Source organism: Bos grunniens, chromosome 9 (genome assembly GCF_055505025.1).
Source record: "Bos grunniens cultivar Pamir isolate PY7600 chromosome 9, Bosgru_T2T1.0, whole genome shotgun sequence".
Taxonomy (NCBI): Eukaryota; Metazoa; Chordata; class Mammalia; order Artiodactyla; family Bovidae; genus Bos; species Bos grunniens.
In genome coordinates this window covers 85,024,695-85,050,913 of record NC_141173.1, presented here as the reverse complement: position 1 = coordinate 85,050,913, position 26,219 = coordinate 85,024,695, and the positions used below count along the sequence as shown (strand labels likewise).

At 38.8% G+C, this 26,219-nt stretch overlaps 1 protein-coding gene and 1 pseudogene across 2 annotated transcripts in view; both read right to left on the bottom strand.

Moving 5' to 3' along the window:
* Nucleotides 1-920: 920 nt before the first annotated feature.
* The window catches only part of ADGB (androglobin), a 190,178-nt gene continuing 164,879 nt past the window's right edge, over nucleotides 921-26,219 (bottom strand). For both annotated transcript variants that reach the window (XM_086316626.1, XM_086316625.1), the window contains 7 exons: nucleotides 24,940-25,112; nucleotides 18,796-18,972; nucleotides 17,953-18,055; nucleotides 14,928-15,062; nucleotides 4,132-4,222; nucleotides 3,264-3,447; nucleotides 921-1,628 (listed from right to left, as the gene is read on the bottom strand). In XM_086316626.1, the coding sequence (XP_086172752.1) occupies nucleotides 1,443-1,628; nucleotides 3,264-3,447; nucleotides 4,132-4,222; nucleotides 14,928-15,062; nucleotides 17,953-18,055; nucleotides 18,796-18,972; nucleotides 24,940-25,112 (1,049 nt within the window). In that variant the 3' untranslated portion in view covers nucleotides 921-1,442. The remainder of the gene's footprint in view (nucleotides 1,629-3,263; nucleotides 3,448-4,131; nucleotides 4,223-14,927; nucleotides 15,063-17,952; nucleotides 18,056-18,795; nucleotides 18,973-24,939; nucleotides 25,113-26,219) is intronic.
* LOC147366273 (calcium-independent phospholipase A2-gamma pseudogene) lies at nucleotides 21,047-23,252 on the bottom strand (annotated as a pseudogene).

The following is a 26,219-nucleotide window of genomic DNA, read 5'->3' as shown; positions in this document are numbered from 1 at the left end:
GTGATATAATAAAATATTGATGTATAATTATAGGAGATGAGTCAAAAATATGGTATCCATATAGATACCATATCCACTAATGGATACTAATATCCACATTAGATTGTTCCCATAGATTATTTGGGAGGGAAGCATAGGGCTGTAAAGGGAAGTGTAGGCAAAGAGTAATAGAGAAAACATGCATGTATTTGCATATTTAATTAAGTAAATTTACAATACATACGTATAAAGAATTACTTGTATACAGAATTATGTGTATTCTGTATACACACATGTATAAATAATTACATTTTTAATAATACTTAAATGAAAAAAATAAAACCATCTATTGAGGTGGAAGGGCTTCCTTGGTGGCTCAGAGGTAAAGAATCTGCCCGTAACACAGGAGACTCAGGTTCAACTTCTGGGTTGGAAAGATCCCATGGAGAAGGAAATGCAACCCACTCCAGTATTCTTGCCTGGGAAATCCCATTGACACAGGAGCCTGATAAGCTACTGTCCATGGGATTGCAAAGAGTTGGACACGACTGAGCAATTGAGCAGACAGGCACTGAAGCGGAATAATTTTGACCGGTTCAAAAATACCGTGGGAGTTTTTTATCACAGAAAGTCATGAACTGGAAATGTGTATTTGAGAAAGTCGGTTTCTACTATGTGTCTCAGTTAAGGCATTCACTATTTTTTGGAAACTAGCGTACAAGAACATGTTCTGTGTTACAAAATTTGCAATGCTGGTACATAGAACAAGAGATGTGTGTGATCACATTCTTTATGCCTGGGTTCCTCTGACTCATTGTTAAGTGTCCAAACTCCTAACACTTTGAGTGTGTGCTTAACCCACAAATGTTCTTGTCCAATGAAGGAGGTTTGTTGACGTTCTGCTTTGAAAGAATTTAAAAAAGGAGCAAGTCTGGAGCAAATAGTTTTATTAAAATAATTTATTTTAAAGTTTCATTTATGTGGTGAGTTTCTTTCTTTTTTGAGTGTGCTTTTTCAAGCTTGCATCTAGACTCATATATTATCATCTCTATCCTATTCAATTATTTCAAAGCATATTTAAAAACATTTTCTATTTGAAAGTCTTTAAAGTAACAGAAAAACAACAGCGATTTTTCTCATTGTTGAATTTTTCAAAGGCATTACGAGCCTATCCTAGTACTAACTCAAAATGAAGCAATTCAGAGTGAGACACATACATTTTATTACATTCCAAATATTTTGAGACTATTTTTTTATTGAAATTAGAAAATTTTAAACTCAAATAATAACTTTCTGGGAAAAACCAATAAATTAACATCAAAACACAGAAACTACTTCTAAGGTGGGAAAATATCTATTTTTCAGTTGACCGAACCTCTTATTTTTATTAACAGGCAAACTTCGAGATAATGAAAAATGGGTTTTTCTTCTCCAGAAGAAAGGTGGTGTTGGGCATGTCCTGGTCACTTTTTCTTCTCTTTCTTTTTTTTGTGTCCGTCGGGAGCTGGGACCTTCTTTTCTGGCTCCACTCTGCTTGCTGCTTCCTCTGCAGCCTGAGCCTCCAGCCTTAGGCGCTCAGCTTCCAGTAATTTGTTCCTATATTCTTCCCGGATGTTAAAGATCTTCTGCCGGGCTTCGTCTAAGGAGTCCTATTCCAAAATGAAACAAAATGAAACGACAAAAACAACAGCAAAAACAAAACAGCGCCCAAGTAAATAAGATCCACGGGTAGAGCCTTATTAAGGTTCCAGGGGAAAAAAAAAAAAAAAAGCTACCCTTCCTTTCCTCATGCCAATAGAGTCATGTAGGAAATTAGAGAAGGAAGATGAAAGTTAGGGTATGATCTCAAATGTTTATTAATGAATAAAACATAAGATAACAAAGGACTCGTGAGGTTTTACAGAATGGTAAATAAAAGCACAGGTAGGAGAAAAATAAAGAGAAAAGTGAAGAAAGAAAGAGATTTTGACAAAGCAACTGGCTACTTAAATGAGTTCAGATATAATCTGTATAAAATACGCAGCCCAGCGTGTCTCTCACAGTAACTGTGCTCAGTAGACGACTAGTTCCCCACACATACTCTAGCCCTGACAAAATGTCTGAGTTGTACTTGGGGAATTTCCTAATAATACCACTTCTTTTCTTCCTCTCTCTTCACCTTCACTTCTTAAGGTGGATGGTGCCACCAGTTTCTGAACTTTTGAGGGATTCTGCCACTCCAGTACTCTTGCCTGGAAAATCCCATGGACGGAGGAGCCTTGTGGGCTGCAGTCCATGGGGTCGCTAAGAGTCAGAGACGACTGAGCGACTTCACTGTCACTTTTCACTTTCATGCACTGGAGAAGGAAATGGCAACCCACTCCAGTGTTCTTGCCTGGAGAATCCCAGGGACGGGGGAGCCTGGTAGGCTGCCGTCTATGGGGTCGCACGGAGTCGGACACGACTGAAGTGACTTAGCAGCAGCAGTGGAGCAAATTAGATTGACTCTTTCTTTGTTGTTGTGTTTTTTTTTTCTTTAATTTATTTTTTAATTGGAAGAAAATTGCTCAATAATGTTGTTTTGGTTTCTGCCTTACGACACAAATCAACCATAATAATACATATACCTCCTCCCTTCGGAGCCTCCCTCCCCTCCCCTCATCCCACTCCTCTAGGTTATCACACACCGCCAGGCTGGGCTCCCTGTGTCATGCAGCAACTTCTCACCAACCATCTATTTTACGAATGGCAGTGTATATATGTTGACGTTACTTTCTGCATTCCTCCCACTCTCTCCTTCCCCCAACGTGTCCACAGTCCATTCTCTGTATCTGTGTCTGCATTCTTTCCCTGCAAATACATTCATCAATACCATTTTTCTAGATTCCAGATATATATGTGTCACTATATGATACTTGTTTTTCTTTCTGACTTACTTCACTCTGTATGACAGGCTCTAGGTTCACTCTTAGGAGTTTTTGTACTGCTGGCTTAGGATTTGGCTGCCTCAAATCTGTTAATGCCATCTTCCTCCACCTACTTTCCAGATTCACAGATGTTTTGCTGTTGTTTTCTCTCCCATTCTTCCCATTTTTGTGGGTAAGTTTCTAGTACTGTGTTTAAGAGGGATTTCAGGGAATGAGTAAATTAGATGTATAATTAATTTGCCAATTTTCTGAGAAGTTGGGAATGAAAGATTTTCAAGACTTCTTTCTACCTAGTTAAAATGTGATTTTATGATATCATTCTAATATTACAAAAGAATCTGTCAACCGTGATCCACGTGTATGCCCTTGTAGACTCACTCGCATTTCTCCATACATTTCCAGCACTTTATCTTTCACTTTAAACCTTTCTTCTTGCTTGATATCACGAATGCTATGGAGTCTGTTCCGATACTGTCGAAACTGGTGGACCTCCTCTGCCTTTTGCATTGCCTGTTGCTGAGTTAGCTCATCTGTTTGCAGCAGAGGCTCAATATTTGTTTTTCTTAATATAAAAAAATCAAAAGAAAACATAAGTCATTTGGGAACTCTGGAATGACCTTCAGCACTCAAATAATTTAAAATCTTATCAACAGAGTAGTGATCTGAATCAAATCAAATATCAGAAACAGAAAGAATAAACCACTATTTTTCATGGACTAGGCTCCATTTATTAAATCACTAATATTTTAGAAAAATAAATTGGATGTACTATTTGAAGAGGTGTTTGTGGAATTGGTGTTTGAAACTTTGAGAATATTTTGTAGGTTTTTTCTTTTTAATTTATAAGCTAGGTTTGAAAGTGTTTGTGCTATATAAAACTTATAAATGTGCTTGTACAATTACCTCTATTAATCTTATTGTTTGGTCCCTAAGAAAATTCAATCTAATTAAATAACAGCAGCATGTATGATGGGGTTTTTCCATAGCTCAACTCACCTTAACCAGGCTACAAATTAGGTCCTTACAGAAAGTATTTAAGTCCTTCTATAACTGACTTAATAAAACATTTGCTAAATTTAACATATAAGCTATATATTTCAAAAAATTCAGATGCACTTAATATGCTTAATAAATATATTAAGCATTTAATTTCAAATTTTCAGTTATTTAGCAACTGCCTATTGACAATATGTTCAAAATTCTATGAACACAGATGTCTACTTTAATCATGTTTATTAAAACTTACCGTATATATTGATTTAGGTCTACACATTCTAATTTCTTTCGAATAAGCTGTGGAGACATTTCCAAAATTGTTGGGGATCGTGAACGAGGCCCTATTTAAAAAAAAAAAAAAAAGTCCTAGGCTTTCAAGAAGGAACCAACAATGACTAAGTAAATGATTGTATATATTATTTAAATTGAAATATGTTGGGCTTGCCATGCTTAATGTGATTTAATGACTTTACTGAAGCTTAATTGTGTTTTATGCTTATCCTCTAGCTGGTGTTACCATATTTGTAGTTAAATGGTGATAACAAAATTAATATAGAAAAAAATGAATATGCTCTATAAGAAGAGTTACAAAATCACTGTTTTAATTAAATGAAAACAGAGACCAAAGAAGGTCATACTGCGTTACAAAATTTCATTATAAGCAAGTTAAATAATCTAATATTTAAAGAGTTTGATCTATTCGTGCAAGCTATACTAAGCACTATGGGGGTGGAATATAAAACTGTTTTTAAGACAGTAGCCAGGAAATGGAAACAACTGAAATGTCCAGTGACAACTGAATGGATAGAGATGATGTGGTGTATATATAGATATACACCCACACAGTGGAATATTACTCAGTCATAAAAGGAACATAATTGGGTCATTTGCAGAGATGTGGGTGGACCTAGAGTCTGTCATATAGAGTGAAGTAAGTCAGAAAGAGAAAAACAAATATCATTTATTAATGCATATACAAGGATACAGATGAACCTATTTCCAGAGCAGGAATAAAGAGGCAGACAGAGAGAATGGACATGGGGACACAGATGAGTAAGGGGAGGGTGGAATGAACTGGGAGATTAGGATTGACATATATCCACTACCACGTGTAAAACAGACAGTTAGTGACAGCCTGATGTGTAGCACAGGGGACTTAGCTTGGTGCTCTGTGATAATCTAGAGGGGTGGGATGGAGGGTGGCAGGGAGGTACAAGAGGGAGAGAATACATATATAAATAGCATAAACATATAATTGATTCACTTCTTTGGATGGGTGGGAATGAGAGAGCTGCTGCTGCTGCTGCTGCTGCTAAGTCGCTTCAGTTGTGTCCGACTCTGTGCGATCTCATAGATGGCAGCCCACCAGGTTCCCCCGTCCCTGGGATTCTCCAGGCAAGAACACTGGAGTGGGTTGCCATTTCCTTCTCCAATGCATGAAAGTGAAAAGTGAAAATGAAGTTGCTCAGTCGGTCTCTGACTCTTAGCGACCCCATGGACTGCAGCCCACCAGGCTCCTCCGTCCATCGGATTTTCCAGGCAAGAGTACTAGAGTGAGTTGCCATTGCCTTCTCTGGTTTTATGAAGCTAATAATAATCAAAACATTATGACTTGACATTTTCTTAAAAATTTAACCATAGTTTTTGATCCCTATTTGCATAAAATATCCAGGAATGGCAAATCTACATAGAGAAAAAGACTGAGGCTGTTGGTGGGAATGCAGAGTGACTTTAAGAGGGCACAAAATAATTTATTTGGATAAAAGGAATGTTTTGAAACAATATTTGGTACTGATGGCACAACTCTGTAAATTACTAAAAAGTATTGAACTATACTTTCAAAATTGGTAATTTGAAGGTATGTAAATTACACTTCAGTATTTTTTTAAAAGAAATTAAATGGTCTGGAAAGGCTGAATGGTTAATATCTTAGTCTCTAAAGTTTCTTTCTTGAATCTATTCTTCTGGGTTCATATGAGTCTGTGGGGGTAAAAACAACAACAGCAACAACAACAAAAACAGTTACTTTTGATTTTCAGTGTTCACTTGTTATACATTATCTACTCTACTGGACTAAAAGATACTGTATGTTTTTTGTTTTTCTTTGAGAATAATTGCTTTACAATGCTCTGTTAGTTTCTGGTGTACAACAAAGTGAATCAGCTATATGTTTATACTATTTATATATGTATTCTCTCCCTCTTTTACCTCCTTGCCACCCTCCATCCCACCCCTCTAGATTATCACACAGCACCAAGCTAAGCCCCCTGTGCTATACAACAGGTTGCCACTAACTGTCTATTTTACACATGGTAGTGGATATATGTCAATCCTAATCTCCCAATTAATTCCACCCTCCCCTTACCCATCTGTGTACACATGTCCATTCTCTATGTCTGCATCTTTATTCCTGCTCTGGAAATAGGTTCATCTGTACCATTTTTCTATATTCCATGCTGCTGCTGCTAAGTTACTTCAGTCGTGTCTGACTCTGTGCGACCCCATAGACGGCAGCCCACCAGGCTCCCCCGTCCCTGGGATTCTCCAGGCAAGAACACTGGAGTGGGTTGCCATTTCCTTCTCCAATGCATGAAAGTGAAAAGTGAAAGTGAAATCGCTCAGTCATGTCCAACTCTTAGCGACCATATGGACTGCAGCCCACCAGGCTCTTCCATCCATGGGATTTTCCAGGCAAGAGTACTGGAGTAGGGTGCCATTGCCTTCTCCATCCATGTATATGCATTAATAAATGATATTTGATTTTCTCTTTCTGACTTACTTCACTCTGTATGATAGACTCTAGGTCCATCCACATCTCTGCAAATGACCCAATTATGTTCCTTTTATGGCTGAGTAATATTCCATGGTATATCTTTATTCATTCGTCTGTTATTGGACATTTCAGTTGTTTCCGTTTTCTGGCTATTGTCTTAAAACATTTTTATATTCCACCCACATAGTGCTTAGTATAGCTTGAGCAGACAGATCAAGTGTAAGGATAGCTCCCCCTCCCCCCCAAAAAAGAAATTACACTGAATTTATGGGTAAATTTAGGGAGAATTAGTATCTCAGTATATTGAGTCTTCTAGCCCAAAGAATTCCCACCTTCTATCCTCCCCACAAAAAAAGATACCTCATGTCTAAAGGCAAAGGAGAAGCCCCAGCAAGATGGTAGGAGGAGCAAAATCATGTTTAGAATCAAACCCCAAACCCATCAGAGACGCTCAGAGGGCTCAAACAAAACATTGAGTGCACCAGGATCCCAAGACCCCACAGACACTGAGCCAGACCTGTGTTTGAGTCTCTTGCATAGGTACAGGTCAGCAGTGGCCTACCAAAAGGGCACAAGCTCTGGGTGCAGCTACCTGGTCACACAGCCTGTGGCATAAGCCCTCTTGGAGGAGGTCGCCATTAACTCCACCATAGAGCTGCCAAGCAGACGACCCACAAACTGCAGAACAATCATATCAGAGAAATTCTCACACTGTTAAGAAAGTTCTAGGGCACACAACAGATTTCCCAAACTAGGGATCTGGCAAAGGAACTGAGAACCCCCAGGGAATTTGATTTTGGAGGCCAGTGGGATTTGATTACAGAACATACACAGGACTGGGGAAACAGACTGTTGGAGGGCACAAACAAAACCCTGCATGCACCAGGACCCAAGACAAAGGAGCGGTGACCCCACAAGAGACCAGACTTGCCTGTGAGTGTCCAGGAATCTCCAGCAGAGACATGGGCTGGCAGTGGCCTGCTGCAGTCTCGGGGCACTGAGTGTGGCAGTGGGACCTTTTGAAGGAGGTCTCCATTATCTTCATTACCTCCACCATAGTTTGGTCTCAGGTCAAACAACAGGGAGGAAACCCCACCCATCAACAGAAAATTGAGTTAAAGATTTAGAGTATGGCCCCCATCAGAAAGCTTCATAAGCCTCTTATCCTTATCCATCAGAGGGCAGACAGACTGAAAACAACAATCACAAAAATCTAACCAATCTGATCACATGGACCACAGCCTTGTCTAACTCAATGAAACTATGAGCCATGCCATGTAGGGCACCCAAGAAGGATGGGTCATAGTGGAGAGTTCTGACAAAATGTGGTCCACTGGAGAAGGGAATGGAAAATTACTTCAGTATTCTTGCTTTGAGAAGCCCATGAACAGTATGAAAAGGCAAAAAGATAGGACACTGAAAGATGAACTCCCAAGGTCAGTAGGTGCCCAATATGCTACTGGAGATCAGTAGAAAAATAACTCCAGAAAAAATGAAGAGATGGGTCCAAAGCAAAAACAACACCCAGCTGTGGATGTGACTGGTGATGGAAGTAAAGTCCAATGCTATAAAGAGCAATATTGCATAGGAACCTGAAATGTTAGGTCCATGAATCAAGGCAAATTGGAAGTGGTCAAATAGGAGATGGCAAGAGTGAACATTGATATTTTAGGAATCAGAGAACTAAAATGGACTGGAATGGGTGAATTTAACTCAGATGACCTTTATATCTACTACTGTGGGCAAGAATCCCTTAGAAGAAATGGAATAGCCATAGTCAACAAAAGAGTCCAAAATGCAGTAATTGGATGCAATCTCAAGAATGAAGAATGATCTCTTCGTTTCCAAAGCAAATCATTCAATATCACAGTAATCCAAGTCTATGCCCCTACCAATAATGCTGAAAAAGCTGAAGTTAAATGGTTCTATGAAGACCTACAAGATCTTATAGAACTAACACCCCCCAAAGATGTCTTTGTCATTATAGGGGACTGGAATGCAAAAGTAAGAAGTCAAGAAACACCGGGAGTAACAGGCAAATTTGGCCTTGAGTACAGAATGAAGCAGGGCAAAGGCCACTAGAGTTTTGCTGAGAGAACACACTGGTCATAGCAAACACCCTCTTCCAACAACACAAGAGAAGACTCTACACATGACATCACTAGATGGTCAATACCGAAATCAGATTTATTATATTCTTTGCAGCCAGCGATGGAGAAGATCTATACAATCAGCAAAAACAAGACTGGGAGCTGACTGTGGCTCAGATCATGAACTCCTTATTGTCAAATTCAGACTGAAATTGAAGAAAGTGGGGAAACAACTAAATCATTCAGATATGACCTAAGTCAAATCCCTTGTGACTATACAGTGGAAGTGAAAAATAAATTTAAGGGACTATATCTGATAGACAGAGTGCCTGATGAACTATGGATGGAGGTTCATGACATTGTACAGGAGACAGGGATCAAGACCATCCCCAAGAAAAATAAATGCAAGAAAGCAAAATGGCTGTCTGAGGAGGCCTTACAAATAGCTGTGAAAAGAAGGAAAGTGAAAAGCAAAAGAGAAAAGGAAAGATATACCCATTTGAATGCAGAATTCCAAAGAATAGCAAGGAGAGATAAGAAAGCCTTCTTCAGAGATCAGTGCAAAGAAATAGAGGAAAACAACAGAATGGGAAAGACTAGAGATCTCTTCAAGAAAATTAGAGATACCAAGGGAACATTTCATGAAAAGATGGGTTCAATAAAGGACAGCAATGGTATGGACCTGACAGAAGCAGAAGATATTAAGAAGAGGTGGCAAGAATACACAGAAGAACTGTACAAAAAAGATCTTCATGACCCAGTTAATACCAATGGTGTGATCACTCACCTAGAGCCAGATATCCTGGAATGTGAAGTCAAGTGGGCCTTCGGAAGCATCACTACGAACAAAGCTAGCGGAGGTGATGGAATTCCAGTTGAGCTATTTCAAATCCTGCAAGATGATGCTGTGAAAATGCTGCACTCAATATGCCAGCAAATTTGGAAAACTCAGCAGTGGCCACAGGACTGGAAAAGGTCAGTTTTCATTCCAATCCCAAAGAAAGGCAATGCCAAAGAATGCTCAAACTACAGCACAACTGCATTCATCTCACACACTAGGAAAGTAATGCTCAAAATTCTCCAAGCCAGGCTTCAGCAATACATGAACCATGAACTTCCAGATGCTCAAGCTGGTTTTAGAAAAGGCAGAGGAACCAGAGATCAAATTGCAAACATCCGCTGGATCATCAAAAAAGCAAGACAGTTCCAGAAAAACATCTATTTCTGCTTTATTGACTATGCTAAAGCCTTTGACTGTGTGGATCACAATAAACTGTGGAAAATTCTGAAAGAGATGGGAATACAAGACCACCTGACCTGCCTCTTGAGAAACCTACATGCAGGTCAGGAAGCAACAGTTAGAACTGGACATGGAACAACAGACTGGTTCCAAATAGGAAAAGGAGTATGTCAAGTCTGTATATTGTCATCCTGCTTATTTAACTTCTATACAGAGTACATCAAGAGAAATGCTATGTTGGATGAAGCACAAGCTGGAATCAAGATTGCCAGGAGAAATATCGATAACCTCAGATATGCAGATGGAACCACCCTTAAGGCAGAAAGTCAAAAAGAACTAAAGAGCCTCTTGATGGAAGTGAAAGAGAAGAGTGAAAAAGTTGGCCTAAGTCTCAACATTCAGAAAACGAAGATCATGGCATCTGGTCCCATCACTTCATGGCAAATAGATGGGGAAACAGTGGAAATAGCGACTGACTTTATTTTGGGGGGCTCCAAAATCACTGCGGATGGTGACTGCAGCCATGAAATTAAAAGATGCTTACTCCTTAGAAGGAAAGTTATGACCAATCTAGACAGACAATTAAAGAGACATTACTTTGTCAACAAAGGTCCATCTAGTCAAGGCTATGGTTTTTCCAGTAGTCATGTATGGATGTGAGAGTTGAACTATAAAGAAAGCTGAGCACCAAAGAATTGATGCTTTTGAACCGTGGTGTTGGAGAAGACTCTTGAGAGTCCCTTGGACTGCAAGGAGATCCAACCAGTGCATTCTAAAGGAGATCAGACCTGAACATTCATTGGAAGGTCTGATGTTGAAGCTGAAACTCCAATACTTTGGCCACCTGATGTGAAGAGCTGATTCATTTGAAAAGACACTGAATCTGGGAAAGATTGAGGACAGGAGGAGAAGGGGACAACAGAGGATGAGATGTTTGGATGGCATCACCAACTCAATGGACATGAGTTTGGGTAGGCTCTGGGAGTTGGTGATGGACAGGGAGGCCTGGAGTGCTGCAGTCCATGGGGTCACAAAGAGTTGGACACAACTGAGCGACTGAACTGAACTGATATCTGCAGAAAGTTTGCATTGTTTTAAGTCACTAAGTTCATGATTATTTTTACAGGATAGGAAAATCATACAATTAAGTTAATTTGTTTTTATTTTTGTTAAATATTTTATTTAATTGTACACCTTCAGAATTTTGAAATGTTTCTAAATCAATCTTTTCCATTTGATCATTGCTTTTTGGGAGAGGCTAGGTCTAGTTTTCACTGTGTCATGCAAAAAATCCCAGTCTCCCATTGACCATTTAATCATGATTTTCACATGTGGTTGTAAAAGTCTCCAGGAATATTGTAAAGTGATTAATTCATAAAAACTTTTTAAAAGGGATTATTCATTCATAAATATAATCTAATGCAAAATTTTATAAGCATGAAAAACAATATCATCAAATTAGTTTTTCATTTTTCAAAAGTATGCCTTTATCAGCAGGATACAAGTAAGAAAAAAGAATACCATACTACAAACCCCAACTTTGCTCCATCAATAAAACAGAAATTCAGTCATGTTTTTCACTTTATAACATTAAATAAAATATTCCTAAAATATTGGCATCTTATATACAACAGGACTCTTCTAGAAACCAGTGGTTAATAACTTATTTTTTCATTATGGTTACTCTGTGATTTTAGATTTCTAAAGTTCAAGTGTTTTTCTTAGGAACATATCTACTTTTGTTGCATTTATTTTTGGCATTCAAACTTGAATTGTTTCTTTTTTTATTTTATTTTATTCTTTAACTTTACAATATTGTATTGGTTTGCCATATATCAAAATGAATCCGCCACAGGTATACATGTGTTCCCCATCCTGAACCCTCCTCCCTCCTCCCTCCCCATACCATCCCTCTGGGTCGTCCCAGTGCACCAGCCCCAAGCATCCAGTATTGTTAAGACACCAACTCTGCTCACTTTGATTGGAAAGAAAATGTTTTTGATTAATTAGATGTTTATGTTCTTTTGCATCCTGCCAAATAATATATATTTTAACAGAGAGGATGTAAAAGGGGCCAAGAAGGTTAATCTTCATGTTCATCTGTAAAACTGTTGTATCAGAATAAAGTGTATCTGAATAAGGTGCTTCCCAGGTGGCACAGTGGTAAAGAATCCACCTAACAGTGCAGGAGATGTAGGAGACATGGGTTTGATAGCTGCATTGGGAAGACGCCTGGAGAAGGAAATGGCAACCTACTCCAGTATTATTGGATGGAAAATCCCATGGACAAAGGAACCTGGCAGGCTACAGTCCACGGGGTCACAAAATAGTTGGACGCGACAGAGCGTGTGTGCACAAAATAAGGTGTAAGCAGAGGATGGACTTGGACCTCCATAACAGTGTAGCTCAAAGAGTCTGTGTGTGTGTGTGTGTGTGTGCGCGCCCGCGTGTGCTGTCCTGCTGCAAACAGATACTCTATGGGATGAGTCTTGAGAGTGCACATTTAGAAATATTTTTATAGCAACTACTCATCACTGGATCATTTTATTGTATCCTATAAAAGTTTCAGTTTGCAACAGAATCAGCAGAAAACTTTTCATTGTAGATAGTAAGAAAATAACCATTTAAAAGGAATGGTGAAGAATGAGTAAGTGAAGTTGCTCAGTCGTGTCCGACTCTTTGCGATTCCATCAACTATAGCCTACCAGGCTCTTCCATCCATGGGATTTTTCAAGCAAGAATACTGGAGTGGGTTGCCATTTCCTTCTCCAGGAGATCTTCCTGATCCAGGGATTGAACCTGGGTCTCCTGCGTTGTAGGCAAACGCTTTACCATCTTGAGCCACAAGGGAAGATCCATCAACTTATTGTAAAGCCTGGAGAAAAGTTTGGGAATAAAGACCAAGGCACTTTCCAAGGCCCCCAGAAATAATAGGGAAATTGAAAGCCAAGTTGGCACTCGAACTTGATGATGGCTTGGTGTTGCAAAAAAAATGCTTGGATGTGAAATCAATAATGATATTGTTTACATGTCCTCTGGCATTATGGAGGAAGTTGTTCTAAGTTACCTATTATATATGAAGATAGTAGCAAGAGTAGGGTAGTATTTGAAGAGTCACAAACAAATGAGTAAATAAATATACATATATGTATATGTATGTTGCTATTTGGGGATTCCAGGTGGTGCTAGTGGTAAAGAACCTGCCTGCCAATGCGGGAGACATAAGAGACGTGGGTTTGATCCTTGAGTTGGGAAGATCCCCTGGAAGAGGGCATGGCAACCTACTCCAATATTCTTGCCTGGAGGATCCCTTGGACAGAGGAGCCTGGCGTGCTACAGTCTACAGGGTTGCAAAGAGCTGGACACAACTGGAGCAACACGGCACACACATATATTGCTGTTCAGTCACCAAGTCATGTCTGACTCTTTCAAGCCCATGGACTGTAGCCCTCCAGACTCCTCTGTTCATGGAACCCTCCAGGCAAGACTGCTGGAGTGGGTTGCCATTTCCTTCTCCAATGTATGTGTGTATATGTATACAAATGTAAAGCCCAGAGCATGTAAAGCTGTCACAGGGTCTACAGTCTCCTATGGGTAAGGTGTCTTCAGGAGAGAGGGCCAATTTGTGATGCACCAACAGCAGAGGTGGGAGCAACACACAAAGTTCCAGAGAACAGCTAGGTAACTGGACCTGTGATTCTGAAGCAGGATGGCTGCTACAGCAGCAGTATCCGGGGTATACAACAGGGTTTCAGAGCCATAGGATGTACTAGAACCACACAGTAGCACATCCCTTTTTGGTGGGAGGGTAAGTAAATTTCTTTTTGATGGTACATAATTAAACTTATCATTTTATATTAAAATAAAATGATAATAAGACATATTTAAGAGTTCTTTGAAGAATTTTTTGCTTGAGGACAGGCTGCTTTGGTCACTAGATCTTCCATCCCTACTCATTTTTACCTGTCCTCTCTGTTTTGTGACCCCTCCTTATTACCCCAAACTATACCCACATAAGGGGTTAATATCTAAAATATATAAACAGCTCATACAACTCAATATCAAAAAAATACAAATCTGATTAAAAATGGACAGAAGACCTGAATATACATTTTTCCAAAGAAAACATACAAATGACAAATAGGCACATTATAAGATGCTCAACATGCTAATCATCAGAGAAATTCCAATCAAAACCACAATGAGGTATCACTTCATACCTTTGGAATGACTATTGTCAAAGAAATTATAAATAACAAATATTGGCAAGGGTGTGGAGAAAAGGGAACCCTTGTACACTGCTGGTGAGTATGTAAATTGGTGCACCCATTGTGGAAAACAGTCTGGAGGCTCTTTAAAACACTAAAAATAGAGCTACCATATGATCTACTCCAGGGTATATATCTGAATTCCACTCTTGGGTATATAGCTGAAGAAAATGAAAACACTATTTCAAATAAGATACATGCACCTCAAATGCACATGTTCCATAGCAGCACAATTTACCATAGTCAAAATATAGAAGCAACCTGAGTGTCATCAGCTGATGAATAGATAAATAAGATATGTTGTGTACACACACACACACACACACATATATTTGGCCACCTGATGCAAAAAGCTGACTCATTGGAAAAGACCCTGATGCTGAGAAAAATTGAGGGCAGGAGAGCAGGAGAGCACGGGGTGATAGAGGATGAGATGGTTGGATGGCATCATTGACTCAATGGACATGAGTTTGAGCAAACTCCAGATGGTGAAGGACAGGGAAGCCTGGCATGCTGCATTCCATGTGGTTGCAAAGAGTTGAACATGACTTAGCAACTGAATAATCAGTCAGTCAATCTATCTATATACAATATAATGGAATATATTGTATATATATAGTGGACAAATTTGTGTTCAAAACATGGATTTACCCTACCAATAAGGGCAATACTTACTGATGTTTTCCTTCCGTAAGCTCTGATCACGCTCTTCCTTCCCTGCTGGGGAAGATCCTCCACTTTCACTGTTTGTTGACTTTGCTAGATCCTTCATGCCCTTGCCTGCTTGCCACTTCTTCCACAGCATGCTCCCTGATGGGTATAGACTCTTTGTTATCAAAATTCATGGAACTTTTTATGACTCTGTTATGGCACTCGAAGATGTTACTACTAAGTACGACATATACAGCACTAAAAAAACCTTGCATTCTATGAAATCACACACAAAAATAACAAGACATATAGAATACATAAATATGTAAAGTTCAAGAATGGGAAAAATTAATTCATCATCATAGAGATCAGACGAATGGTTTCTTTGAGGAAGGAAAAGTCTGGGAAAGAGAATGAAGAGGACTTCAGAAAACGAAGATCATGGTGTCTGGTCCCACCACTTCATGGGAAATAGATGGGGAAACAGTGGAAACAGTGTCAGACTTTATTTTTCTGGGCTCCAAAATCACTACAGATGGTGACTGCAGCCATGAAATTAAAAGACGCTTACTCCTTGGAAGGAAAGTTATGACCAACCTAGATAGCATATTCAAAAGCAGAGACATTACTTTACCAACAAAGGTCCGTCTAGTCAAGGCTATGGTTTTTCCTGTGGTCATGTATGGATGTGAGAGTTGGACTGTGAAGAAGGCTGAGCGCCAAAGAATTGATGCTTTTGAACTGTGGTGTTGGAGAAGACTCTTGAGAGTCCCTTGGACTGCAAGGAGATCCAACCAGTCCATTCTGAAGGAGATCAGCCCTGGGATTTCTTTGGAAGGAATGATGCTAAAGCTGAAACTCCAGTACTTTGGCCACCTCATGCGAAGAGTTGACTCATTGGAAAAGACTCTGATGCTGGGAGGGATTGGGGGCAAGGGGAGAAGGGGACGACAGAGGATGAGATGGCTGGATGGCATCACTGACTCGATGGACGTGAGTCTGAGTGAACTCCGGGAGTTGGTGATGGACAGGGAGGCCTGGCGTGCTGCAATTCATGGGGTCGCAAAGAGTCGGACACGACTGAGCGATGGATCTGATCTGATCTGATCTGACTGGGATGTTTTATCGTGATCTGAACAGTGGCTCCCGAGTATACATGTATGTGAAAATACATCAAGCTGTTCAATTAAAATATGTGTCTTTATTAACTGTAGTTTACATGATAAGGTCAGCCTTCTCTGAACTCTATTCTCCACTTGGCTTTGTCCTTAACTGGTGGTGAATCCCAGTTTTAGCAAAGAATCCAGCTAAACTAGTTTGAGAATCTCCCCACCACTGATATCTAATTAAACTTCTTATCCTCCTCTTCCCCGACCCTTGATACCTAGTCAAATTCATAGAGGTATTTTTTCATTAGTTCCCTGCTTGTTATAAGTCTTCAGTTGTTTGTGTCGTGTTCAGAATTGAGTTCAATCTCTCTCCTCTTACAATGGTCTTGAATATAATCTTCTTTGCCATTTTTAACAAGTATTCAGTGCAATAAATTTTCTTTTACATAAACTTAACATAACTTTTAAAAACTTAATAATAAAATATAGAGCTTAATGAACAAGGACTGTATTCTATTCACCTTTATATTCCTAACATTATATTGAAAAGAAAGTGAAAGTATTAGTCACTCCATCATGTCCAACTCTTTATGACCCCAAGGACTGTAGCCCACCAAGCTCCTCTGTCCATGGGATTCTCCAGGCAAGAATACTGGAGTGGGTTGCCATTCCCTTCTCCAGGGGATCTTCCCAACCCAGAAACTGAACCCAGGTCTCCTGCATTGCAGGAAGATTCTTTACTGTTTGAGCTACCCAGAAAGCCATTACATTAGACTCTACTTATTACAGGAGTGAGTACTTTAAGAGTTAGAAATATTTAAATTTTTGTCAATTTTTAGATATATGATGTAGGAAGAATAAGGTGACCCTCTGAGTTTTTGTCTCTAAATGCTATAAAATAGGAATAAATAGTAAGGTGTACCTCATAGTTGCCATAGGTTAAAGTCAGGTAATAAGCAAAAGCACTTTGCGCCCACCCCAGAAAAACAGGATTAGGATGAAATTTATTGTTTATACTTTTCATATGAAAAGTTATGGAACATTACTTTTATAACAGTTATTGAGTTATACTCCCAAAGATGTGAAAGTGGAAAAGCACAATTTGTGAAGTGAATGTCTTTAGCCTCCCTGGACAGTGCAGTGCGGTGATAGATGTAGGCAGATGAGTATTTGTGGGAAGACTCTTGGGTGACAAAGAGCACTGTCTGCTTGCTGGCTGTTTCTTGGTAGCTTGTGAATTTAGAAAGTTACTCTGGGTGTGTCCTGGTAAGTTGGAAATAATATTATATATCAGTGGGATGAAGTGAGTAGTAGATGAGATAGAAGTAAAGAATCTGTCGGCCAATGCAGAAGACGCATGTTTGACCCTGGCTGGGGAAGATCCCCTGCAGAAGGAAATGGCAACCCGTTCCAGTATTCTTGCCTGGAAAATCCTATGATCAGAGGAACCTCGTGGGTTACAGTCCATGGGGTCACAAAGAGTTGGACATGACTTAGCAACTAAACAACAGCACCTGATTAGTATTTCATAATCCCAGACCCAAGCAAGTCGCTCAATAAAAGTAGTTAACTTCATTACTATGATTCTTATTGCTATTATTTATTGTTATTGGGATTAGAAAAGTGCTAGATTTATAGTTGTATCCCTGCCTTCAAGTTTATATACTGCTACTTTCTAACCAGACTGCACCCTTATTTCTGGTTTCATCTTTTCTTAAGTGGTGAAAATCATATCTACTTGGGGACAAAGTGAACATCTGCTTGGTAAAAAGAAAATGCTTCAGAACCTATTTTCTTATTGAACAGTCCATGACTTTACAATCCTATAAGGAAACAGATTCTGAATTTTTTCTTTTTAGCAAGCATGACTTGTTGACTAGCTATTAAGACGTGCAGGTAACGGCTCCATGCTTGGGGCAGCTGGGACAGGGCCCACTGACCTTCTTCCCCTGCTTTGATTTGGCTTTCAGACACAGGCACGCACTCAGCATCAGGCGTTTTCCTAATGAACTGGCTGAGATAATGGAGACGAGCCTGGGCAGCCTAAAAGACAGACAGCATCAACACATAGTCCAGGAAACACCATCTCAACAGTACTCGTGACAAGGGGAAATGTCAGTGAATATGGCAGTCTGGTCCAGGCCAGCTCTTACGAATCATCAAAGAAAAAAATTCTGAACCATTCATGATTTTGACAGTGATTTGTGAGAACTAGTGAAGAAGCAGTCCTAAAACTTAGACACTGGGCATGCCAGCTTAGATCCAATTGCTCCTGAACTGTTTTTGTCTGTCTCAATAACCCTGAGTTGGGGATATGAAACATATATAATAACAATGTTTCACTATGGCAATGATTCTTATATAAAATAGAGAGAGGGGGAATCATAAAGTACCTGTATTTCACAAGGGCAGTGCGTGCTTCTTCTTTATCTAAGGCATGTTCAGAATACTTGAAAGCATGTATTAGACATTTTTTATGCTTTTTTAGTTGGCAGTGTTAAGGACACAGAGTGTTAATCCCAGATGATGTGAAAGAACAAGGTGACCTAAGGTTTGGGCCATAATGGTACCATAATGTGCTTTGCTTTCACAAGTCATCTGGGTATCCAGATAGTATTAATAACATTTCACAATGTGTCCAAATGTGGTCTTAATACTTAGTTAGTTGATGTCTGACAAAATTTCAGATATTTCCTAAAGGCTGTGGTTTCACCAATATGGCTCTTCCTTCAGACCACGCCCAGGAATGAAAGGTAAAGGACAATTTTTCAAACTCAGATAACCTTGATTGATCTTCCTGGCTCCGCCATCTCCCAGGCTTGCTTCATGGCTCGGATTTCATCTGCTCGTTCTGTATCTTTTTTCACTTCAAAAAATTCCGCTTCATTGTGCTCAGTGACCAGCCTCAGAATCCAGTAGGGTTTATTTGGGTCGTCTTGTTGAGGATGGGCAGCACACATCTGACAAGGCACAGTAAAAAAGTTTGGGTCAGATGCTTTCTTCCTTTCAAGAGGGTCTAGATTTTACCTTATGATCCATAATTTCAGTATTAAGTAGTTTACCCAAGAGAAATGAAAACATGTACTTGCAAAAAGACTTGGAAGAGAACATTTATTATAGCCTCGTTCATAACAGCCAGAAAATGGAAAACGATATAAACATCTGTCAATTGATGAATGGATAAACCAACTGTAGTATATTACTTTGTTGTTGTTGTTTAGTCGGGAAGTTGTGTCAGACTCTTTGTGACCCTATGAACGGTAGCCCACCAGGCTCCTCTGTCCATGGGATTTCCCAGGCAAGAGTGGCTTGCTATTTCCTTCACCAGGGGATCTTCTCAATCCAGGGATCAAACCTATCTCTCCTGCTTGGAAGACAGATTCTTTACCATGAGCCACCTGGGAAGATCACATGGACCACTACTTAACATTAAAAAGTAATAAACTATTAATGCACACCATCGTGTGATTGAAGTTCACACAGACAATATTCTGAAATAAAGAAGTTGAACATAGAAGAGTACATCTTGTATGATTCATTTGTATGAAATTCCAGGACAGGAAAAACTTGTATGGGGGAGAGGTGTAGGGATGACATAATCCACTGTGGGGAGGTTTAGGGGAATTGCTAGGCTTATGGACATGGGCTATAACCTAAACCTTGACAGAGATATATAGGTACATGATGAGTGCACTTGGCAAAATTCATCTCACTGAAGTGTATATTTAATATTGCTGTATTTCATTGTATGCAAATTTCAACTGAAAACTATAAATAATTCTAAATTCCACTTAGGCTCATTCATACCATCTCTTTACATAAGGGCAGAAATAGTTATTTCCAAGTCTGTATATATTGATATACATTTGTTATGAAAGATAACATTTTGATGTCCTGTAGGATCACTTTCATGTACCTTAAGCTGGGAGATGATCGTCATAGGACTTGAAAATGTCTAAAAAATTGAGACTTATGGGTAGCAATCTGGTAGGGAGAGGAGCTTGAATCTGATGTGGTTTCTAGCACTTTTCATAAGACTGAGACAATGGCAATTATCCATATTACATAATGCAGATGGGGAAGTGGAGATTGGTGGGGCCACTGAATAAAGTTTTCATAAGCAGTTTGGTTTTAATGTTACCAAAAAGATCTCCTAGCTTTCTACAATATTCCTTTACTACTCTGATGAAAATTTAAATCTCACAATTGGAAATTCTTTTATTTGTTCTTTCTAAAGCACAGCACATAAGCTCTTGCCGTCTTTCATACTGCTTGATAAATAAGTCTTTAAGAACCTTCTCCAGGATAAAGTTTTGATTAGGGAAGGGAACACTTTGAAGAACTAAGGGAAGGCCACGTGTCTGTAAGAATTTATGGATTGAATTTAGCTTGTTTGCTTTAACGTGGAATAGTTTTGTTGTAGTTGTTAATGATAGGACTATTTTCTCAGAAAATTCAAATAATTGATTTTATATCAGTGAATGATAAACTGGAGCTTCATTTAGAAAAGTTAACACTCAACATTATCTTGAAGTTTCAAGGCAAAAAAAAGTGGTTGATTGGAACTTCATCTATATTTTTGAGCCACATAATGTTGCAAGAAACACATTTCAAATAGAAAACATCATCTGATTCTTTCACATTTCAAACATAATTGTAATTTGATAGAGAATGTTCCATTTTTCTGCATTTTTTTCAGATGATATTACACTAAAAGGCAACATTTGGACTGCAGAATACAGCTAGTGAGAACATAAGTAATGTAAATTTAGGAAGAGATTAGCTTCTTCATATGAAATAAGACCAGTGATCAAATAAATTCAACATGATTTTGGTGACTAAAGCAAAAATGCAAAGTGTATGATGTTTGGTTCATATGTTAATAAATTTTCAAACAACCAACAGTATCATACCAAAAGCTACTAAAATAAACTAGCACAATATTAAGATTCCTAAAACTTAGTTCATTATTAATGTCATAAAACCCAACTCCCATATGAATTCTGAAAGCAAACATACCCTTTGTACTTCACATGATGGTCTAAACATCATCTTTTTCAGGATTCCCTAGAACTTTTGGGTGTTTGAAAGTTACCTCATGCTGAATCCCACAATTCCATACTAAACTTGATGTATCTTCGGAACAGACTTTCATTTCGGAGAATATGCAGGCATTCCTCATAGTTTGGAAGAGAACAGAAGGCTTTCACACATGTCCATTTTTAGTTTTATCCAATCATTAGCTTTCTGAATAAATTTTTTGGACAATATTTCTGCAAGTTTTTCCATTTTTTCCTTATTTTCTTTCTATGGACTTCAATCTTTTTACCTGAATCTTATCTAGCCTTTTGTTTCAGCTTTCATCTAGAGTTAAGTGTTTACACATTATGGGATTGAATCTAAAGTAGTAACAGGAAATAACAGAACATCAAGTATTATACGGGTTTTTTCTGTATCTGTAGCACTGTTGATAACTTCAGTTTGGTTTTCAAGTGTGTGTATGTCACAGTTTTTCTCACATCACTCTCATAATGTCCAATGCCCAATATTCCATGTCCTAGGCACGCTAATCGGATGTCTGACCAAAGACATTTACACTCATTTGTTGCTAATACTGAGGGGTTAGTTGGAACCAAACTTCCCTCTTGATGAAGATCATTTTCCAAATGCACACTTTGCAAAGTAGCCTGAAGCAGCAGATGCAGCTCTGGTGGCCTACCACATCTTATACTGACAGCCTTCCAACTACTAAGAGCTAGTAATAAAAGCTGTGGGCATTATCCCTCTGTTTACCGTGGTACCTACTGCAGCTACCTTAAGACTTCTGGGATTTCTTGCTATTCCTATCATCAGTGTGTATCCCATTTTATCCTTAAGAATATTTCGCAAAGTTTGACTATCATAAAATGCAGGGCTCCAATTCATTCTGACGGTTCCAACAAGTACATTTTGTGAAAACACATCCTATCTTCATTTTTGACAGAGTTCCTTACATTCACCCAAGGACATATGAAATGATTCCAATGTGAAGCTAATATGGTGCTTGTACTTCCACCACAAATGCAATCAAAGAACTGATAAACTGGCTTGTGTGTGAGTTCAACTGATTTCCATAATGTCTGAAGAGTTGTCACATCCCTTATTCCTCCATCATCAATTGTGCAAATTCTTCCTTTCACTGGATTCATGTAGCTAAATTAAAGCCAACATTTTTCTAAATACAGTCTGTAAAATGCCATCTTCAATTTGTCTCAGTCCTAAAAAATATGGAGTAATTCTTTCTTTGGCAGCCACTCCTTTTCCCTAAGGAAATTTTTGAAGATGAAAGTCACTTCTTCAATCCATTAATGCAGAGCTTTGGGTCAGTTGTTCTTAATGCTTGAATGAATGCCCAGGTTCTGTCATCAATACCTATCCTGGCACTTTTTTCTTATTGAAGAGATAAATGTTTTTCTTCTCTCCTTTTTTGTCTTTGCTCCTAGTCTTGCTTACTTTTAACTGCCTCTTCCTGGAACTGAATCATACTTTAATTTGGTAACGAGTACACCAATATAACTACCTACACTAAAGCTCATCCACCTTCATTGAAATGAGTAAGAGAGTTTGCAATACTTTGCTTAGTATTAATAGAAGCTAGAGGAAACTCAAGTGACCCACTTGGACCTACAGGCTTGTCCACAGCATATAAAGAAGATTCTGAGTCTAGCTTCTTACAAGTCAGGACACCAGTAACTGAAGAACTGTATTTTCTCTTTTCAGTGTTTCTATTTTCAATTTATGATTTGTCTTGGAAATGTCTATTTCTTTTTTTTGAGACTTTTCCCCTCACCTTTCAGGCATGAATTAATATGATTTGATAAAAGATAGAATGACTCTCCAAATTTTGTGGTTAAACCATTTGTGCTATGAAAACGACTTTGTTTACTCTTCCTTCATCTTTATACCCTGACTTCTCTTTTCTGCTGATTTAACTATTTTTTCAGAGATTTGGCAGTTTGCTTAACATTTACCTGTTTTCATTGGCCACTGTAGGATACTTTTCTTAATATTTGAGAACTTGCTTTATTGAGCTAAACATGAAATCATTTCATTCTGATTGCCATAACAGCCTTTGAAACAAAGTTCAAGGATGACATATGAATGCTCACTTTTCTAAGTCCCTTAGGAGCACAAATGCTAAATTTCAAGATTCTAATATATAAACCTTGGTTGCTTGTAGAGTACCAGTGTTACTTGAAGTACGTGCTTCATTGTGGTCTGTTTACACTTCATTTTGCTTTTACGAAATCCTCTTTGTAGGCTGATGTGGCTTATCCTCCAATAATGCTAAGGTGGGCCTAAGAAATACAGTTGCTTGCTTCTCTACTTCTTCAAAAGACCATTTGCATTATGGGATGCAGGCTGAAACTGCTTTTGTAACAGTGGCAATTCTCCTCTTCCTGGCATCGACATCGGACTGGAGCTGGCTTGCAACAGCTGAGCTTTCAACGCAAACAGAAGAGCAGCACCCTAAGCACCACCAGCCCCTCAGTTTCCCCTTGTCACCAGTGGAAGTTAAGTTAAGGTTATTTACCTTTCAATGTTTCCAAAGGTATACACTAAGAACTAAGAAATTACACCTTGAAAATGCAATTGGACAGGTATTTCTATGACTGGAGTATGGGAAAATGGAGTCATCATCTTTGAATCTGTTCATTTTTCTTTAGTGTCTGTTTTACTACCAATTGGAGAAGGAAATGGCAACCCACTCCAGTATTCATGCCTGGAAAATCCCATGGACTGAGGAGCCTGGTGGGCTACACTCCATGGGGTCGCAAAGAGTCGGACATAACTGAGCGACTTCTGTGTGTTACTACCAATATACTATTTGGTTAACCAAGCTGGGAGATATCCTTTGTTCCTTCTTGCTGTTTGTCACCCCCTTTGGATTAATAACTACATACTGAGTTTGTTTCTTAGCTCAGACCAGTTTGTTTTTTAGTTCTTTATTTGTCTTCTTCCTTTCTTTGACCTGTATCTGAAACAGCTTGTACTCTTTTGTCTGGACTATTGCACTGCTTTCTGATGGTCTTCCTATCTCTAGTCTTTTTGCCTTTAATTTCACACCTTTAATAGTCATCAAGGTATCTGAAATGTAAATCTCATCATGTCAATACACTTCTTAAAGGCCCCACCTCCCACCCCCCAGCCCTGCATAGCCTAAGCTGCAAGCACCAATGATGGGAAGATTTTGTCCTTACAGATAATTTGTCTTGAGTTCAGTGTTTAAACAGCTTGAATCTGAGTATCTTTAGGATTGTACTTGTACTCCTCAAATTTCCCACCCACATACTCCTCCTTACCCCTAATCATTGGGATTACTTAACAGGCAGTGAAAAAATTTGGAATCAGGATCCCTGGCTTGTAGAGTCCCACCTTTCTAACCAGGCTTGAAGGCTCCTCTCCATTTGACCCTTACTTAACCTCATAACTTAGTGACTAAAAAACCAGATGGTGTTGGATTTTGCCTCAGCATGTCTTTGATCACTGATTCAGTTCAGGATTCCTCTAGGCAGAGGTACCTATCCTTTCTACCACTGTGTATATCATATGTAACATCACAACTCTCTTTTTACTTCAGTCTCCTCCATTAGACTGTGAGTTCTTTGAAGGTAGGGGTTGTATAATGTTAACATCAGAAATCCAAGTCCCCAAAACATCTTACATATTAAAAGCTCAATTAATGCTTTTTGATACTAAACTAAAGAAGACTGCTTACAGAAGATGTCCAAGGAATTGGGCATTTAAAATATTTAAAGTATCCAGATGATTGCTGGACACAAGGAGATGGAATTTTTTGATTTTTTCCTTAAAAGATATGGTTAAATAGTGACCCAAGGAGCCTAAAGCTATGAAGCGATTCTGATAAGAAAGAGCATCACACCCACCTGAGGCTCAAAGCGAGGTGCTTGTTTTTCTTTGGCTGTCTTTTCTTTCTCAGAAGACTTTTCTTTACCTTTTCTTGTTGCTTTGGAAGTTCCTGAAGATTTTTGTCCCTCACTAATAGTGTGGGAATCTGGACTTCCTAAGGTAATTAATTCCTCATGTTTCTCTCCATGTGCTAGTGGAAAAAAAAAGGAAACCAGTGAGTCATAATATAACATATCATATAGGAAGAAGGGAAGAAGTCAAAGAAAAATGGTTAGTACAGACCTTTGTATTTTTTTTTCTTTTTTTAAACAAACAAGTAAGCAAATGAACAGAATTTTTATAAAGACCTATGAGACTCACTTGTATACAATCAAGAGATAATTCACATACTATAAACTCCCCATTGAAATTATAAATCTGTAGTTTTGGTTTATTCATAAAGTTATGTAATGATCACTACTATCTAATTTATTCCTGATCTGGATGTTCTTAGGTCCTTTTCTTGCCTAATTGCCTTGACTAATATCTTCAGTACAATGTTGAATTGATTTATCTCTGTTTTAATATTTATTAATCCCTTCCCACTGCCTATTTTGGGTTTAGTTTTTTCTTTCTTTTCCAGTTTTCTAGATTTTTTTTTTAAGGTGGAAAGTTATTGATTTGAGATCTTTGTTCATTTTAAATGCAAGCATTTACAGCTATAAATTTCCCTCCTAGTACTGCTTTCACTGGGCTTCCCAGGTGGTGCTAGCCGTAAAGAACCCGCCTGCCAATGCAGGAGACATAAGAGACATGGGTTCAATCCCTGGGTAGGGAAGATCCTCTGGAAGAGGGCATGGCAACTCACTCCAGTATTCTTGCCTGGAGAATTCCATGGACAGAGGATTCTGTTGGACTCTGGTCCACAGGGTCACAAAGAGTTGGACACAACTGAAGTGACTTAGCACTCATGCAGGCACTGCTTTCGTGGCATCTGGTATGTTTTGCTATGTTGTTAATTGTTTTTCATTCATCTCTAAGTACTTTTAAATTTCCCTTATAGTGCACTTCATGTGGATATGAGTTACTGCCTACTGTCCTTTGATTTCAGCCTGAACGACTTCCTCTGGTGTTTCTCATAGAGCAGATTTGTTGGTAACATTTTTTTCAGTTTTTGTTTTTCTGGAAATGAGGCTTTGAAAGAGATTCAGTTCCATTTTCCTGTACCAGGAACACAGATTGTTAGATTTCAAGGACACTGCTTTGCTGGAGACCATGGGATGGGACTGGGACAAGTAAAAACCCTATAAACCTTCCT